This window comes from Plasmodium gonderi (assembly GCF_002157705.1).
Source record: "Plasmodium gonderi DNA, contig: Chr12, whole genome shotgun sequence".
In the NCBI taxonomy this organism is placed as follows: Eukaryota; Apicomplexa; class Aconoidasida; order Haemosporida; family Plasmodiidae; genus Plasmodium; species Plasmodium gonderi.
The window spans coordinates 325,440-343,891 of record NW_021628937.1 but is presented as its reverse complement, the minus strand read 5'-3'; the positions used below and the strand labels follow the sequence as shown (position 1 = coordinate 343,891).

Genomic DNA, 18,452 nt, shown 5'->3' with positions numbered 1-18,452 from the left:
AAAAAAAAAAAAAAAAAAAAAAAAAAAAAAAAAAAAAAAAAAAAAAAAAAAAAAAAAAAAACATATAATAAGGCAACACAATTTTTACTTTTACAACCTTTCCACTTGTTTTATATATTCTTTTATCTATTTTGTTTGTTTTTATTTTAACCACATTTATAAGAGAACATTTTGTAAAAAGGGGTTATTTTATTATTCTACATATATTTTTTTCACATTTTTTTTTTCTTTTTTTCCCTTATACATGTTATTTTGTTTCCACTTTTTATTTACTATCTCTCATTATAGAAACATTATATATATTATACACATATCTCCGTGTTCTTAATGTGAAGTATATGTGTGTGCACATTTATCGTATGTCTTTCTTGTAACCAATTCGTTGTATCCTATAAATATACTAAAAAATAGTGATAGAATAAAAGAAAAAAAAAAAAAAAAAAAAATATCTACAACGTTTTCAGAATTGGGGAGAATTCTACTGGCATAAAAATATACATGTATGTGTGTATGTATATATGTATGCCTCCATGTATATATATGTACACATTGATTGCACTTTTAGACATTTAAAAAATTGCTAAGTAGTAAAAATTTTATCAATATGTTGAAAAGTACTTCAAAGATTGATAGAACAAAGCGAGAACAAGTAAAAAATTCTTTTTTTTTATTTTTTCCCCAAGTGTTAATCTGATTTTTTTGGAAAAAAAATGGGCAAATATATTTGAAGCGCATTTGACTGTGCTTACGATTTATTTATTTGATCATTGTGGTTTTCGTATTATTCCTATTGATAGTATTATTTTATTTTATTTTTTTTTTTGCTATATTTTAATTTTTTTTTTTTTTTTTCTTTTTTGTAGAGCAGGATATTGTTAGAAAAAAAACTATCCAAAGACTCGGTGACGTCCACCAAATTTTGTGTAATAATGAAAAAATTTAAGTATCATTTTGAGTGCTCATTGTACATATTTCTTCACAGACATGAAACGAAATGAATTAAACACACACATATATATATATATATATAACGGCACGTTTTTATTACTTTTTATAGGATTCTTCTGAAGATAGAGAAGGAGGATCAAACACCAGCAGCAACGTCAGCTTGAATATATCTGAAAAGACAAATATTCCAAGAACGTTAGATGCTAATAACACAGATTCGTTTATATGTGACCAAAAGGCACAGTCCAAAGGGGGTTCTAGTAAGGTAAATAAGAAGAATCAACGAAATAAGTTGAACAAAGTGAACGTATTAGATAAAGCAAACGACACGAAGGCACACAGTGGCACATCAGCAGGAAAATATAAAAGAGGAAGCATACGTTTAGATGAAAATAAAATTTCAAGCAAGAGCGAGAGTGTCATAGTTGAAAGTTCCCCAATCAATAATCAGGACTACAATATTAAGAAAAAATTACAAAGAAAGGGCGTAGGTATCTTAAATATCGAAGAAAATATCCCACAAAACTTAAACAGGGGTGAAAATATAGACGCTGATAATTCTTCTAAAAGTTTGTCTCGCACAATTTCCTTTAAGGATAATTTAACGAGCACAGAGAATAAAATATATACTAGTATTAACGAAGGTCCTACGTATCTTTATCCACCTAGCAAAGTTGATTTTTATGCACATAAACTCGATTATTATAACGCGCCTCAAAATTCATATCCTTACACAAACACTAGTTTAACTTTCAGAGAAGGGAATAGCATTAGCCCATATAATGATATCCATGTGGATGCAAATAAGAGTAGCGATTTGAAATTACTTACCACTAACAATTTGAGCCCGAATATTGGTAACAGCGTGGAAAACAAGGGGAATAATTTTTACTCCTTTCAAAGGAAAAACTTGTATGCGTATTCAAGTAACAATATCGGAACTTGTCAAAGTGGTAATATCGGAAATTATCGAAGTAACAATTTGTGGACTTACGGTAGTGACAATTTCGGAGGGTATCCTAGGGGTAATTGGGGTCTGAACGGAAATAACTTAAATTCATATGAACAAAAAAAACTAGGTTTCAGTGAAGCATTGAACTTAAACCTGAACTTGAACACGTCTCCTACCCCTACTTATCCTTATCCTTTTGTATATCCGAAGAACATTGAAGAATACAGTGCTGAGTGCGCACAAGAATACAATAAATCACTAGATGAAAGGTATTATACCCATACTAATTTAGCAAATGAAATGGACTTTACAAATATGTACACAAGTCATACTCCTATAGGTAGTAACGATAGTGGTAAAATGACCACGTCGTTGAATTATGTGAATAAGGAGAATGTTTATTTGTCTGATAATGTACCTTATTATGCAAATAATGCTAGCGTAGATGCATCTCTTAGAGGAGGGGTTCATTTTGATCAACTAGTAAACAGAAAGAACGTGTATGATAATGTTTTAATTGATTCTGCTAATGAGCACAACATAGGAGGAAACAATATAAGTGTATACACAGATGGTAATGCAAATAACAATACAAATAGCAATATAAATAGCAATATAAATAGCAATACAAATAACAATACAAATTTCCTCCCGAATAGTGGAGATGTTATGAGAGCCAAAACGGCAGAATTTTCAAACTACACAGATTTTACATTCAAGAATAGTAGTGGTGTAGACGGAGAAGTAATGATGAATAGTAACAATATAATGAAACCAAATGAGATAAAAAATAATGAGAAAATACAAAATGATGTATCTGTTTGTGAACAAGTTACATCACACACAGATTACTCTCGGGCTACACACAGTTCACATGTCATAGATAAACGAATAGTTCATGAAGGATTTGACACGATTAAAATTCCAAAATATAGAGAAGTAGAAATTGTGGAAAAGATAGTAGAAGTTCCAGTTGTGCATAAAGTGAATAAATATATAAATAAATATGAAATTAAAGAAGTTGAAAAGGTTGTTAAGAAACCAATTAATAAATATGTGGAAACGAAAATCGAAGTACCTGAATTGCATTTTCAAGATAAAATTATAGAAGTACCTGAATTACAAGAAGTTGTAAAAATTGTAGAAAAGCCAGAAATAAAAGAGAGAATTATATATAAAAATAAAATTGAGACAAAAATTATCCCTAAATATATTGAAATTCCTGTAGTAAAAGTAGTAAACAGATATGAAAGTTATGATGACATAGGAGAAGTAATAAAAACTGTACCTGTAAAAAAAATTGTAGAAATCCCAAATGAAGTAATTAGAAAAGTTAAAGTACCTATTAAAAAAATTGTTGAAGAGCCTAATTATGTCCCTATTATAAAATATCGTGATGTTCCAATAGAAAAAATAAGATATGTGCCTAAAATTCAAACAGTAGAATTAGTTAAAACTATACCTAAAATTATTGATATACCTGTTCCGGTAAAAATTCCAAAAATAAAAGTTATAGACAAGCCTTATTATATAAATAAATATATCGATCATCCTGTCGTTGTACCTGTTTCAAAAACAGTGAAACCTATATATAAATATGGGGGTAAAAAGGTAGTAGAAATACCTATTCATAAGCCCTATATTGTTACGCACAATACGGTTGTGCCTAAGAGTGTAGATAGCAGCACGAACAATGGCAGATGCTCAGTTTATGCTAAGAAGTTGGATTTAAATTCTTTCGATCCGATAAAAAGAAATGAATTATTCAATTTGGTGAACAGAAATAACTTTAACTTGGAGAGGTCTATGAGCGTGGATAACCACATTTATGGGCGTCGCATGGGTTCTGAGGGCGGTCTTGGAAGTGGGTTCGGAAGTGGGTTCGGAAGTGGGATTGGAAGTGGGATTGGAAGTGAGTTCAGAAGTGGGTTCGGAAGTGGGTTCGGAAGTGGGATCGGAAGTGGGATCGGAAGTGGGATCGGAAGTGGTACCCCAAATCGGACCGGAAATGCTACCCCTCCAAACGGCCTGAGTTTTTCGAAAAGCTTAAATAGCAGTGTGGATAAAAACACTTCTAACTTTGATGTAATGCCAAAAAGGGATGATTTTTATTCAAACGATATTCTGATGAATGTGAATATGTTTAATTCGAATGGAAAGGTTGATTATGGAGGTATGAACACGAAAACATGGTTGGATAATACCAGAAATTCGGCTAGTGCATCTAACAATTATGGACAACTGAATAACAATTTTACAACGCCTAATTCGACGTATAATTCAAATTATAACAATGAAAGAAATGATGGAACCATTTTACCCTTTTTAAGGAATTTTCCAAACAGCGCCCATTTTAATAGTAATAATGATAATATACATAGCGATGGAGCAAATAGATCAAATTGTGTTCATCCGTTTTCTAGTAGCAATCCTGTGTGCGAAAAGAAGGAACTTACTGATTGGAATACAAATGATCATGTAAATAATACGACCAATACATTTAAGGATGGTGAATGCTTAAGGCGTTACGATTCCTGTGTCCGAACAAATGCTTTACAGTGTGGTGGGAAAATAAGCAACGTGAAGAGCCTAAGCAATATGAACAGCCTAAGCAACATGAACAGCCTAAGCAACATGAACAGTATAAGCAACATGAACAGTATAAGCAACATGAACAGTATAAGCAACATGAACAGCATAAAAAATATGAACAGTATAAAAAATATGAACAGCATGAGCAATATGAACACGATGAGCAGCGTGAACAATGGGCAGGAAGGAAACAATGCAACATGTGCATTGCGATCTAGGAGCCCTAGTGCATGTTCAGCCGATGGAATTAGTGCTTATGTTGTTGAGTATGTAGATGATGAAGACAAAAATTTTCGTGAAGGTGGGTTTTCCAATGGGTTAAGCAATCAATTGGCAGATGACATAGGTAGTAATTATTCTTTCAATGGAACAGTGTTTAATTCGAAGAATGAATAATTTTTAGGGTTCATGCATGTATGTGTGGACGTGTGAAAGAAAAGAACATCTCACACACATCGTTGCATCTAAAAAGAGTCATGCAGTTTTGCCTTTCACTTGGGAAATAAGAAATGGGGGAGAAAAAAAAAAAAAAGGAAAAATTATGTATTTAGGGTAAATTTCTTTTTCTTATCTTCAAAAATAAAAGTCTAAAACTGTTGTTTTTAACACTTATAGTGAGTGTTATTCTGATTTAGTTATTGTTAAATTCGGGTGCTGCTGGTGGCGGCGTGTTTGTTATCATTCAATTTTAGTAACCCCCATAGATTCGTGCGAATATGCTAAGTTCAAATAGTGAATACTACATGTGAACGTATATGTGTGGTGTGCATGTATGCATATATATGACTGGTACACATGTATTTGTGTTCTTATACATCTCTCGTTTTTAAAGTGTTTTTTTTTTTTTTTTTTTTTTTTTTTTTTTTTTTTTTGTTGTTGTTGTTCTGTTTTTCTCAGTGCCATCATAGTTTACACATTTTGTTACAATATGTATATGCTTTTGTATGTATGTGTATATGGTTGTGTGCTTTTTTTTTTTTTTTTAATTTTATTTTTCTAGTGCCTTTTTCTCGTTATGATATTTACGTGTGTGGCTATTATGCGATCAAGCAAATACTTACACAATTACAGATGTGTGAATAGGTGCAATTTCATTTGTAACATTCTACATTTTTCGAAAGCATTTATATATTTATACATTTCAAAGACTTATTTGGTTCCGCGAAATATTATTAGATGCATTTTTTGGAATATCCTGAAAGTTATTTACACTTTTTTTTTTTTTTTTTTTTTTTTTTTCTTTTGTCACAACATTGTTTTAAGTTTCGAAATGGAATTGAAAAATGCATGCAGAAATGCTTTGTGCCATATAAACACACATGCAGCAATAATAAACAAGTGCAAAAATGTATACATCATGGTGTATATTTATATGGATAGGATAAATCCTTTGAGATTGCGTTGAAACCGAGGGGAGGAAATTGGTTCTACAGTGGCAAATAAGTTGTAGAAAATTTTTGAAGCAATTATAAAAAGCGGGGTTTTTATATATATATATATATACATATGTAAACGTGTATATAGAGGCTTTGCCAGGTATGCATGCTGACATAAACGTGCTTTTGCGTAATCATCAGTTGCAAAGAATCTCATTTGTCAAGAGGGAAGATTTTGACGCATGGGAGAAAAGATATTAATGTATTTATATATATATATATATATATACATACATAAGTTTACATAAATTATTTATGGAGATGATAATTTTTTTTTTTTTTAAGTTTCATTTGGGTAGACCTTATTTCATTGCGCGTAATTTTTTTGGCGCTTCGATTTATTTTGCCTTTCACTAGCTTTGCGTTTATGTACTTTTGCCTCTCTAATTAATTTATCGTCTTATTTATTCATCATTATATTTTATTTTTCCTTATTTTATTTTTCCTTATTTTATCTTACCTTATTTTATCTTACCTTATTTTATCTTACCTTATTTTATATCATTTAAATTTTTTTTTTTTTTTTTTTTTCTGCCTTTTCTATGGATTGCTTTCGTTCTACTTTTTATAGTTAAACAAATTGAGCTACTCTCCTCTTCACACTTCTCTGGTGTTTAATAAAAGTAGCTTAATGTTCATTTTTGAAACTTTTTATATACATGTATATATGTATGTATATATATAGAAAAAATAGTAAGGGAGATGGATTTTTGGGTTTACTACGTTTTTTTCATTTTATCTTCGATTCGATCCTTCTGCATAAAGGAAGCTAGGCCTGGTAATAAAATTTTTCTAACAATTTTTTTTTTCTTTTCTTGTTTTTAATTCCTTTGTTTCGTGCACAATGATTTGTTAAGGTATATATGACGTGCGTGTGTGTGTGTGTGTGGACTAGTGCCATTCTACAATTTAGGTGAACAATATACTTTTTGCTGTATATACACACGTGTATAATATATGTGAATTTATTTATATATGAATTACGCGTTAAGGGGGAAAAAAAAAAGAAGAAAAAAAGAGAACTAAAAAGAGAACTAAAAATAAAGAAAAAAATAAAAATAGAACTAAAAAATAAAAGTAAAACTAAAAATAAAGCGGAAACTGAAAATAAAGCAAAAACTAAAAATAAAGCAAAAACTAAAAATAAAGCAAAAACTGAAAATAAAGCAAAAACTAAAAGTAAAGCAAAAACTAAAAGTAAAGCTAAAACCTAAGGAGCTTTTTGAAATTTAAACATTAATTAGATGTGAAAAAATTTAACTAGCATTTGCATGGCTAAATTTAAGAATTTATATTGCGAACAAATTCGATATATACTCAAACATTTTGGCTACATAAATATAGTCATTTGTATCTATTTTATAGTTGTTTATATGAGCTTATTTATATTATTTTATAGCTATTTTATAGCTATTTTATAGCTATTTTTACCTACCTTTATCCATTTATACCAAATTACATCTAATTACATTCATTTACATCTGATTACATTTATTTACATCTAATTACATTCATTTACATCTAATTACATTTATTTACATCTAATTACATTTATTTACATCTAATTACATTTATTTACATCTAATTACATTCATTTACATCTAATTACATTTATTTACATCTAATTACATTTATTTACATCTAATTACATTCATTTACATCTGATTACATTTATTTACATCTAATTACATTCATTTACATCTAATTACATTTATTTACATCTAATTACATATATTTACATCTGATTACATTTATTTACATCTAATTACATTTATTTACATCTAATTAATTGTATTAGCAATTACGTACGTCAATTTATTCTTTTGCTTCTGCATTCTATTACTACGCAATTATTACTGCGCCATTGCAACACATTTTGTTTTGAATATTTTTTATGAGATTGTGAACCCCATGAATGCATTTTTTCTTCTGATCGTAGTTTTTTTTTTCCTAGGATTATGTAAAAACGAACACAATGGAACATTTGGCAGAAATAAATCCAAAAAGCTCGAAATGATTTTTAACTCTAAGGATTTAATAAGTAAAATAGAGGAAAAACCTATGAAGATTCAGTACATAACTTATATTTACCATAGTTCAATGTGTTCCTATTGTAGTAAAGTAACTGATGTCTTGAAAAGCAATGAAAATGTGGAAATTATTAAATTTGATGAAGACAGCAAAGTAGAAGAATTAGTAAAAACAGATAAACCAATAGTCGTTTTGATGAAAAATATAAATAAAGGAAATGCAGTTGATAGAAGTATCTTTTACACAGAGCTTTTTGAGAAAGGAGGGAAAATTCAAGTCCCAGCGCTGGAAATAGATAATTTCATCATGTTCGAATCGGATGAAATTATTAAGTTTTATAAACATTTGCTGGAAAAAGTAGATGGTAGTGAGAATGGAAGTGAGAATGGTAGTGAGAATGGTAGTGACAATGGTAGTGACAATGGCAGTGACAATGGCATTGACAATGGCAGTGACAATGGCAGTGACGGTGACAGTGAGAATGACAATGACGGTGACAGTGAGAATGGCAATGACGGTGACAGTGAGAATGGCAATGACGGTGACAGTGAGAATGGCAATGACGGTGACAGTGAGAATGGCAATGACAATGAGTATGACAGTGACGATGACAATTTTGAGGAATCAGAAGAATGAAATTTTTTGTCAGGAATGGAACCAATACTTAAGCTAAAAAAAAAAAAAAAAAGAAAACAATATAAAATAAAATAAACATCAAAACTATACGACTAAACATTAATTTTGTGTGAATAGGAGTGTACACACATTTTATAGTTGTTGTTACACTTGGATGATGAATTTTATAAATATTTTTTTTTTTAAAAAAAGAATATGCATATAACATTTTGATACTAAATGTTACTCATGATGCAAGTGCCAAAAAATATGAATGTAGTGAGTCAAGTGCTCTAATGTATCCTATGAGGAACTGAATTAATAAACGCATGTGTCCATCTAGAAGTGACAAATCGAAGGCGTTCTTATCAAAAGGGAAGAAAACCAAAAAAAAAAAAAAAAAAAAAAAAAAAAAAGTGAAAAATGAAGATGAAAATGAAGAATGAAGATGGAGAAAACAACATGTGCACATAATTTACATGCATTATAGTTTAATACATTCATGCGTAGGCCCATTCACACAAGTACCTGTATGTTATTATTTTCAACACCTTCTGCACTATCACATTATAAGTAAAGCACATTGCCTTAAAAGCATAGACGCTTTTGTTTTGTTTTTTTGTTTTGCTTTGCTTTGTTTTTCTTTTTTTTCTTTTTTTTTTTTTTGTCTATTCATGTGTTCGCATCATGATGAACCCAACTATGCTAATGTAGAATCAATTGCATTTTAACATTCAACGCTTTTCTCCGTCCCGTTTATGTTAAGAACAGGATGAGTAAATTGGCCAGAGTTAAGTTACCTTTCTTTAGTGTATATGGCTAGCTTTGTATACACAGTTGGTTATGCATTTGAGAATAGAATTGTATACTATATATATACACATATGTATATGGGGAAGGTTACAAAATTTACTATTTTAAAAGTGGAAAGAAAAGGTGTTTACTAAAAAATAAAATAAATTAAAAAAAGAAAAAAAAAAAAAAAAAAAAAAGGATATGAGTTATCACATAAAGTATATAATACCCACGAGACGGTGCGAACTTATGTTTAGATGTAATAGAACAAAATTATTATATTTAAAAAATGAAAAAAAAAAAAAAAAATGAAAGACGTGGGAACTGCAGTGTGCGTGTGTTTGTGGGGGAAGGAGAGGCTGTGAGAAGAATTCGATTTACAAAAAAAAAAAAAGGAAAAGAAAAAAAAATAGAGCGCCGAAATTTATCGATAAAAATAGAGCAATAAAACTGTAGAGGAAAGCAGATGTATGGAGTAAAAAAGAATAAGTTAATGGTCTGTGTCAGGTTTTACCACCCATATTTATCGCTCGTTGTTCTTCTTTTGGTGTAGTTTGTTTTTTGCAAAATTTCATATTCTTTTTCCACGGCTTCCTTGGCTAGCCAATTTATCTGATGTTTTCGTTTTTGATTTTTTCCATGAACAATTACTTTATCAAAAGTATTACTAGTCGCGTTGTAAACTTTAGTTTTTATATTATATTTTTGGCTCTTGGTTTCTTCATGCGTGATGGCAGGTTTCCAATCCTTCAAAATTTCCCTCTGATCTATTACGGGTATATTTTCTAGGTTAACATTAATTTCTTTCTTTTTTGAGAACCCTAGATTCGTAAGGGGCATTTTTGTTATGCTTGACTCCCCAGCATAGTGGTTATTTCTGGTACTCGTATAGTAGCTATTTGCATAATAATTAACATTATGAAAGTTGTTTTTGTCGTGACATGGATGTTGTTGGGAATAAGTAGATATAGAGTTCGTCATTCCCCAATTGGGGAGACCTGTGCCATATTCCTTATGAAATAAAGAATTTCTACTTTCCATTTCGAAACTATTTTTACACATATTGAGTTGAGATTTACATACATCTATTTCGTCACTTATTTTAAGATGTTTTTTCCTTTGGGAGTGGTATGTACCTTTTTCATTGTTTTGATATTTACTTGATGTTGAGGTTTTTTCCTCTTTGCATTTCCCTTCGGTGTCTGCTCCATCCTGATAATTTTTTTGCAAAGATATTTTTTGCCTCTCCTCACTTTTCCCATTTTCATCATTTGTCTTTGCGTCTTTGTCTTTACTCTGTTTTGTCTTTTGCGTTCCATGAATCCTTTCTCCTTCAGCAATGGCGAGATAATCGTTATCATCACTATCATCATCACTATCATCATCATTATCATTATCACTACCATTATCATTATCACTACCATTATCAGCATCACTACCATTATCATTATCACTACCATTATCTTTATCACTACCATTATCATTATCACTACCATTATCAGCATCATCATCACGCACGGTACTACCCTTTTTGTGGTGCTGATACCCTTGAGGGTGCATTTCTTCTCTTGTTGTAATATCACACTTAATTGCATCCGTTTGTAGAACTTTTTTTCCGTGAGTGCGAATTTCTTCTTTTTCTTCATCAGTGGAATTGTAAGATGCCAATAAATTTTCAAGATTTCGCTTAGACTCATCATTGTTTGTATTTGTCTGCAATTCCAGTGATTTATTAATTGATTTTTGGTGGCATTGATTTTTTGGGAAATTTTCCATTTCCTTTTTATTTTTGTCTTGTTCTTTTGGATCTTTTTCCTGACAGTGTGATTTCATCTGGTAGCTCCATTTTTTTGGTATTAAGGATTTTTCTTTCAGTTGAGATTGAGATGTATGTTCATTTATCACCTTCTTCGTTTTCTCATCGTCATTCATTTTGTTATTCGGCTAAAATTTGTTACCTAATTTGATACACAGTTTTGCTTTTTTTATATATTTTTATGTATAACTTTTATTTTACATTTTCCGTTTTTGCCTCTTTTTTTTTTTTTTTTTTTTGGGGAGAGCGAGTGGGCAAAAAAAAAAAAAAAAAATTTTCCTTTCTTTAGTATTTTTTTTTCTTTTTTTTTTTTTTTTTTTTTTTTTTTTTTTTTTTTTTTTTTTTTTTTTTTTTTCTTTTTTTTTTTTTTTTTTTTTTTTTTTTTTTTGGGGAGAGCGAGTGGGCAAAAAAAAAAAAAAAAAAAGGTCCCTGCCTCAGGAATGGTGCCTCATCATTTCGTTATTCCTGTGGCATTTCCTATTTTTCGTTTACATGTTAATGTATTCATTTATTTATTCATTTATTTATTCATTTATTTATTCATTTATTTATTCACTCATTTATTTCTTCATTTATTTATTTACATTTTTTTTTTTTTTTTTTTCTTCACAACGTTATGTATGCAAATATTCAACTTCTTCCCATGGGAAAACCTGTTCCCCAGATTTATTTTTGCTCCAATGTATTTTTTACCAAACGGTGTTTTATAGTCGTCCCGAATGGCAAGAATGAAATAGAGCATAAATAGGACGTTTTTTTTTTTCCCTTTTTTTCCACTTGGAAGTTGGTAGGATGTCACACAATTTGCATTCACAAATTTTTTTACCACAAGTTGGGGGAGTAAAATGACAAGAGAGATATGGATTAGGACTTGATACTTCCTCTTATATATATATATATATATATGTTAGAGGGGCAAACAAGAGATAGTGATAAAATTATGATTAAATGTAAACAGAACGAGGAGGAGATATAATAAGAATGAAAAATGGAAGTGAAAATTTGAAATTGTTTTTCATACCCCTTTATTTTTATTTTTTTTTTCTTTCATCTTTCCCCTCTTTAGTGAGAAAATTCTTTGTTATTGTGTAGAAATAAAAAATAAAAGAAAAAAAAAAAAAAAAAAAAAAATGTTTTTAAAATCATTTGTATTTTTTTTAGTCCATATTTTTATCACATGTAGAAAATGTAATTCTTATTTTTTAAAAAAGAAACATTTTGAAAACTTGTTTTTTGTAAATCGGAATATAAAAGATTGTAATAAGAATGACAAGAAAAAAAAGGTGGTCAAAATATATGGAAATAAAAAAAGAAGAACGGGTGTGTCCTACTTTCCTCTGAAATTTATAGAAACAAATAGGAATGTTAATTTGAATGAAAGATTTTATAGGAAATCCGTTAAGAGATGGGTTAAGAAAAAAGAGATCTATAATTCTACAAGAATTTTTTTTTTTAAGTCTAATGTGAGTTTTGCACAAGGAGGGCACACACCTCCCTCGCGAGATGATAACGAGGATCGCCATGTCTGCACTGTGAATAGAAATGGGTGTGGCAGAAATGGTTGTGACATGAATCGGTGTGGCAGAGACCTGCGTTTGAGAAGTATGTGGAGATGTTCTAGTGAATGTATCGGGAGCAGGCTGAGGAGTAGGACCATCACGTGCAGAGGTTGTAGAAAAGGAAAAAAAGAACTATTCGCAAGCGAATTTGAAAAAGCATTTAAAGAAAATTTTAACGAAAGTGATAGGTTGAAGAAAAGCGAATTAGTGTCTATATTAGCGTGCATTTGCACAAATATCGTTATTGAATTTTTAAAGATTAAGGAAGAAAAGAAGACAGAAAATATTGATTACTCCTTTGATTATAGTCTTATGAACATCCTGAAGTTGGTTAATTTTGAATATGATGTGAATGCAGAACTTAAGAAGAAAAGAAGAAAAAAGAAAAAGGATTTAAATAAAAGAAAATTTAAAGGGGGTGAAGAAAATGAACTTTTGTACGAAGAGACAGAGGAAAATGTAAATATAAATATTGACAATAAAAATTCCAAAGAAGAAAATGAAAAATTAGATGAGTATATCAAAATGATGGAATTTAATACTTTGGAAATTAAACATATCAAACCGTATATCGATTTGTTCTTTGGAAAAAATATGTATGAGACTGTATTTGTTAAGAACAATATTGACATACAAAAAATATATGACACGTTAAATATAGCCCTTTTTGAAAAATGTAATGAAAAAGAGAATGTTATGGAATTGCAGAAGTTTGTAGAACACGAGGAGCGAAACTTGCACAAGAATAAAAAAGTTCATGTCAGGAATGCCTCCAAATCGTTTGATGATTACATGACAGATTTAAGCGAGTTGGAAGAGAGGAGGGATGTAAACGCTGTAGAAAGGATCCTGTACAATGGTGAGAACACAGCTGCACATCAGACAGAAGAAAAGAAGAAAAAAAAAAATAAGAAAAACAGGGAAATGGAAAAACATTTGGGGAGAAGTAGGAAAAGGGAAAGCCATAGTTTTGGAGGAGACATAGGGGAAGTTCAGGAGGATGAGATGAACGATGAATGGAGTGGATCGGATGACGATTGGATTTTACCCGGAGATGATAACAGCGATGAGAGAGGAGGAAGTGGTGGAGGTGGTGGAAGTGGCAGAAGTGGTGAAAATGGAGAAAGTGGTGGAAGTGGCAGAAATGGTGAAAATGGAGAAAGTGGTGAAAATGGAGAAAGTGGTGAAAATGGCAGAAGTGATGAAAATGGAGAAAGTGGTGAAAATGGCAGAAGTGATGGAAGCGGAGGAGATAGGCATGCAACACAAGGTATGAACTGTAGGAACGAAAACCATGAGAAGCAAGAAGAAATCTCTGCGAGTGAAGAAAACACAGAAATGGGGAACACAAAGAGATATGAAAAATTATCGGGTAAAAAGGAAGAGAAAGAACAGGAGGAGGATGAGGACAGAGTTAAATTAGAAATTCTGAATTGTATTTCATGTGAAGTATTTAATAATGAAGAAGCAAATGATAATGATGATGATGATGATGATGATGGTGGGGTAAGAGGAAAAGAGAAAATTGAAAAAAGGGATGACAACAGTATCAGGGAAGAAGGTACGAAGGGTGATACTAGTGGAAACATCATTTTGATAAAATTTGTATATGACAATAAGTATACATGTGAATTTCGAACCGATATAGGTGTGGTAGCATATGAGGTATATGGAATGAGTATATCAGATGAGTTAAAGGAAAGCATGAAAAGAATATATATTAATAGTAGTGATAGTAAAGTGTGTCTTGGGGATGATTTGTTGAAAGGTAGTTCGTTTGAGGAATTATTTAAAGATATAAACTTTGAAGAACTTTATGAGATGCCTTATAAGAACCGATTTTCAAGAAAACAGAAAATCATTAAAGAAATGAATAAAAAAATAATAGGTAGTGAAGATTTAGAAGGAATTGATATGCATAGATTACTTTATGGTTATTTAAAAGTATGGGAAGAAGATTTACATTGTTATGAATTAAATAAAGTAGAAATAAAAGACTTGGAGCAATACAAAGAAAAGGTGAGAAAAGAAAAAAATGAAGGAAATAATACAAGTGAAAAAATGAAATACAATTTTTTGCACAATTATAAAGAACATAATAAAAGTGTAGATATACTAATTGATAGTGATATTTACAAAGAAATTGTTAGTAGGGAAAATGGTAAAACGAATAAGAATATTTATGAATTGAGTAAGGAAGGAGATTTTTTGAAATATGACTATATTTCTTTTAATTTGAAATTATTTATTAATAATAGGAAAGAAATTAATAACTATGATGATTTAGTTAGGGTGCTAGCATGTACAAATTCCAATTTAAGTAGAATCATATTGAATCGTTTGAATAAAATAAAGGAAGATTTCTTTTTTGTCTCCATTGAGGAGTTTTTAATGAATCACCCTTTTGATGAAGAGGACGAAATTTTTAGCTTCAACAAAATTATGCACAGATGTATGGTTGAGAGTAGATATTATTCTCTTTTTCCAAATTCAGACTATAGAAGCAAAGGGGGGAAAAAAAACAATTTCAAATTGTTTTACTTTTATGATGGTTTATCAGATGGTAAACGCGAGAGGAATTTATTCCAAACGGTTAGGGAGCGCAACATTTTCTGCACCAGGGGAGAGAGAAGGGGCGAGCCAAAACAGGGAGAGGCCAAACAGGGAGAGACCAAACAGGGTGAGGCCAAACGAGGTGAAGAAAAAAAGAGAAAAAAAGACAACATTAGGAATGGCTACCCAAGAAGTAGTGTTCATAACGAGGAAGACACGCTTAGTGACGAGATAGATGCAGATTTGTTCCATTTTGAGAAAATAGATAATATTATTGGTTTAAGTGAGGATAGGTGCGAAAGGAAGGACAGTAAAAACGGAGGGATTTGGGCTGATAATAATATGGAATATAATAAGAGTACTACCATAAAGGGTAAGGAAAAAAATAAAAACGAAAAGATACAAATTGGAGATAAAGGTACCACAAACAATGAGAAAAACAATAATTATTTAGAAAAAGTTTTAGAGAAAGAGAAAATATCAAAGGATTTTTTAAGTTTAGAGAAAATGGATGATAATGTAAAAAAACATATTAATGTGATAAATTATGAAGAAGCCTTCAAACAGTTGAAGAACGAGTTAAAGAGTAAATCAAAACAGAACAAACAGGTCGTTGGAAAAAAGGACAACATTGCTAAGGATGACATTTCAGTAGATGCAGGATTGAGCGATATGGATGAAAAAGAAATTGAAAGAGAAATTAAAAACATTTTAAGGAATAAGAATCCCAATGCAGGAGAAAATCAGTTGCATCAATTTGAAGAGAAAAAACAAGTAGATGAAGAAAAATTGGGTGACAAAAAAGAAAATGAGAAACATGTTGAAGAAAAAAAAAAAATTGAGGAATTTTTTAAAAATATGAATGTTGAAGTTAAATTATCAAAGAGCACATGCGTGGGGTGTGGAATACCCTTTCAATCAAAGGACCAAAAGAGGTTCGGTTTTTTGAAAGATCACGTGTTTGATAGGGTGGTAAATAAAGGGGAAGGACACGAGAGGAGTGACATACTACGTGATATTTATGACGAAGAAGAGGTGGAGAAGGGAACAGATGTGGAGAAGGATGCAAAGGAGGAGTGGAAGATCGATGTGGATGACAGTGAGAATGCACTTGGGAATTCGCGAGGAGATGAAGAAATGTATAAGGAAAATGTTTTGGAGGAAAGGAGTAGGAATATAGTTGATGAGATGGAAATAAATAAGAAAAGTGAAGAAGACGATAGTAAATCGAAGGAAGAAAAAAGAAACGAGATTGAGCATACGTTTAGTTCGAGGGGAAGTGCAGAGAGAGCTTTAGAAAGGTGTATTATTATGAAAGATAAGTATGAAAAAAGAAGAATGGATGAAATGAAAGTGGAAGAAGCGAGTGAGGAAAAGGTGTACCTGTGTGAAAGATGTTTCAACTTAAAATATAGAAATGAAATAAGCAACAACTTAATAATTAATTATAGAAATAATAATGAAATTAGTGCACTTGATTTCGAAAAGTATGTTATAAATATTTTCAAAAAGAGATGTTGTATTATTTACATCGTTGATATATTAGATTTGTACATTTATTCGAATTTGAAAAAGTTGATTTCTTTATATAAGAAGATGCACTCAGATAAAAGTAAGATAGAAGGATTTTACTTTTGTGTAAATAAGGTTGATCTATTACCTGATCATAGAGAATTCACTGTTAAGAATTACGTGTATAATTTTTTAAGAAGCAACAAAATAAATGTGCTTTTTAGGAATATATTTTTGGTTAGTGCCAAGACGGGGTTCAACGTGAAGAAGCTTCTTTATACTGCTTATGTTAGAAGCAGGAGCGTTCTTAAGAGGAAGAAAAAGAGGGGTAAACGAATGGGGTTCCAATTGGAAGGAAGCGAGCGTGAAGCATACAGTGGTGATGAAGAGGATGGTGAAGAGGATGATGAAGCATGCAATGGTGAAGAGGACGATGGTGATGTGGAGGATGATCTGAATGGAGAAAATCCTAACTATGGAGAAGACTGGGAATGGGAAGAAGCTCTGGGAGATAAGAACCATGTGGAGAGGAGGAAGCACAGTTTTGAAGAGGATCCATTAGGAAAAATTGCAGAAAAGAATAATAAATTTTTCATAAAACATTTGAACATTTATATTATAGGAAATGCCAATAGTGGGAAATCCTCCCTGATAAATTACATACTTAAAAATGTAAAAAAAAAGGACAATAGAAATATTCAAATTAGCAATAGTATTATTCCAGGAACAACTCTAAAGAATATACAAATAAAATTAAATAAAAATATAACCATTAATGACACCCCTGGAATTATTTCAAGTAATTCCATTTTGTCATATCTGAACTATGATGAAATGAAATATGTGGTTTGTACAAAATTGAAGAAGAAAGTATCAGCAATATATATAAATAAAAATGATTATATTTTTATTGGTGGGCTTTTATATATTCATATTTTAGATATTAAAAGGTTTTATTGTATCATGTCTTTTTTTATATCAGAAAAAATTCCTATTATAAAAAGAAAGAATTTTTCAAAGGATGCAACTGACTTTTTAAGGAAAAAAATAAAAACTGGATTTATTTATCCCCCGTTCTCAGTTGAAAGATTTGACCAATTAAGAGATTTCAAAAAGTGTTATTTTAACATAACAAGCCCGTGCGTTAATAGTGATAGTGGCAGTTATGACATACATGTACAAGGTTTGGGGTGCATTACATTTTACTCCTTTGAAAGTATTGAATTTAATTTGTATACATTTAAAAATGTGGATGTCGTTTCCAGGCCTTCCTTAATGCCATATCATAGGAAGTATGGGAAGTTGAACATTTCGAATAAGGAGTTGTAGTTTTGTCGAGGCGGGCCTGAAGTTGTTCTACAAGGCAGGAGGGGGTGTAAAAAAGCAAAACCGAATAAATAAAACGTAGAAAAAAAATGGGGAAAAATGGGGAAAAATGGAAAAAAAATACTGCATCGCAATGCTTACCCTGAGCGATGACCACGAGAATTGCAAGTTCATTTGTAAATTGTGTTTCACATAAATGAAGCTCTTATATCTACATGTTTGCGTATCAGTTGGTTAGTCGGCCTGCAGGTCTATCAATTCTCCGTTTTTCTTCACCTGTCTTTACTCTCTTATTACTACTATTATGACCACTATTA

The 18,452-nt window shown here is 30.8% G+C and overlaps 4 protein-coding genes across 4 annotated transcripts; 3 read left to right on the top strand and 1 right to left on the bottom strand.

The window, feature by feature from the left end:
* Positions 1-604: 604 nt before the first annotated feature.
* Positions 605-4,888, top strand: PGO_120510 (inner membrane complex protein 1f; the record flags this gene model as incomplete). The annotated part of the gene is made up of 3 exons (XM_028688847.1): positions 605-649; positions 864-923; positions 1,058-4,888. 3 exons carry the CDS (start codon positions 605-607, stop codon positions 4,886-4,888), a joined length of 3,936 nt encoding a protein of 1,311 aa, XP_028544648.1.
* Positions 4,889-7,839: 2,951 nt separating this feature from the next.
* On the top strand, positions 7,840-8,595 carry PGO_120500 (hypothetical protein, conserved; the record flags this gene model as incomplete). Its single annotated transcript, XM_028688846.1, has 1 exon — positions 7,840-8,595. The coding sequence occupies one exon, from the start codon at positions 7,840-7,842 to the stop codon at positions 8,593-8,595; it is 756 nt and encodes a 251-aa protein (XP_028544647.1).
* Positions 8,596-9,879: 1,284 nt separating this feature from the next.
* Positions 9,880-11,301, bottom strand: PGO_120490 (hypothetical protein, conserved; the record flags this gene model as incomplete). Its single annotated transcript, XM_028688845.1, has 1 exon — positions 9,880-11,301. The coding sequence occupies one exon, from the start codon at positions 11,299-11,301 to the stop codon at positions 9,880-9,882; it is 1,422 nt and encodes a 473-aa protein (XP_028544646.1).
* Positions 11,302-12,315: 1,014 nt separating this feature from the next.
* On the top strand, positions 12,316-18,138 carry PGO_120480 (hypothetical protein, conserved; the record flags this gene model as incomplete). Its single annotated transcript, XM_028688844.1, has 1 exon — positions 12,316-18,138. One exon carries the CDS (start codon positions 12,316-12,318, stop codon positions 18,136-18,138), a length of 5,823 nt encoding a protein of 1,940 aa, XP_028544645.1.
* Positions 18,139-18,452: the final 314 nt, after the last annotated feature.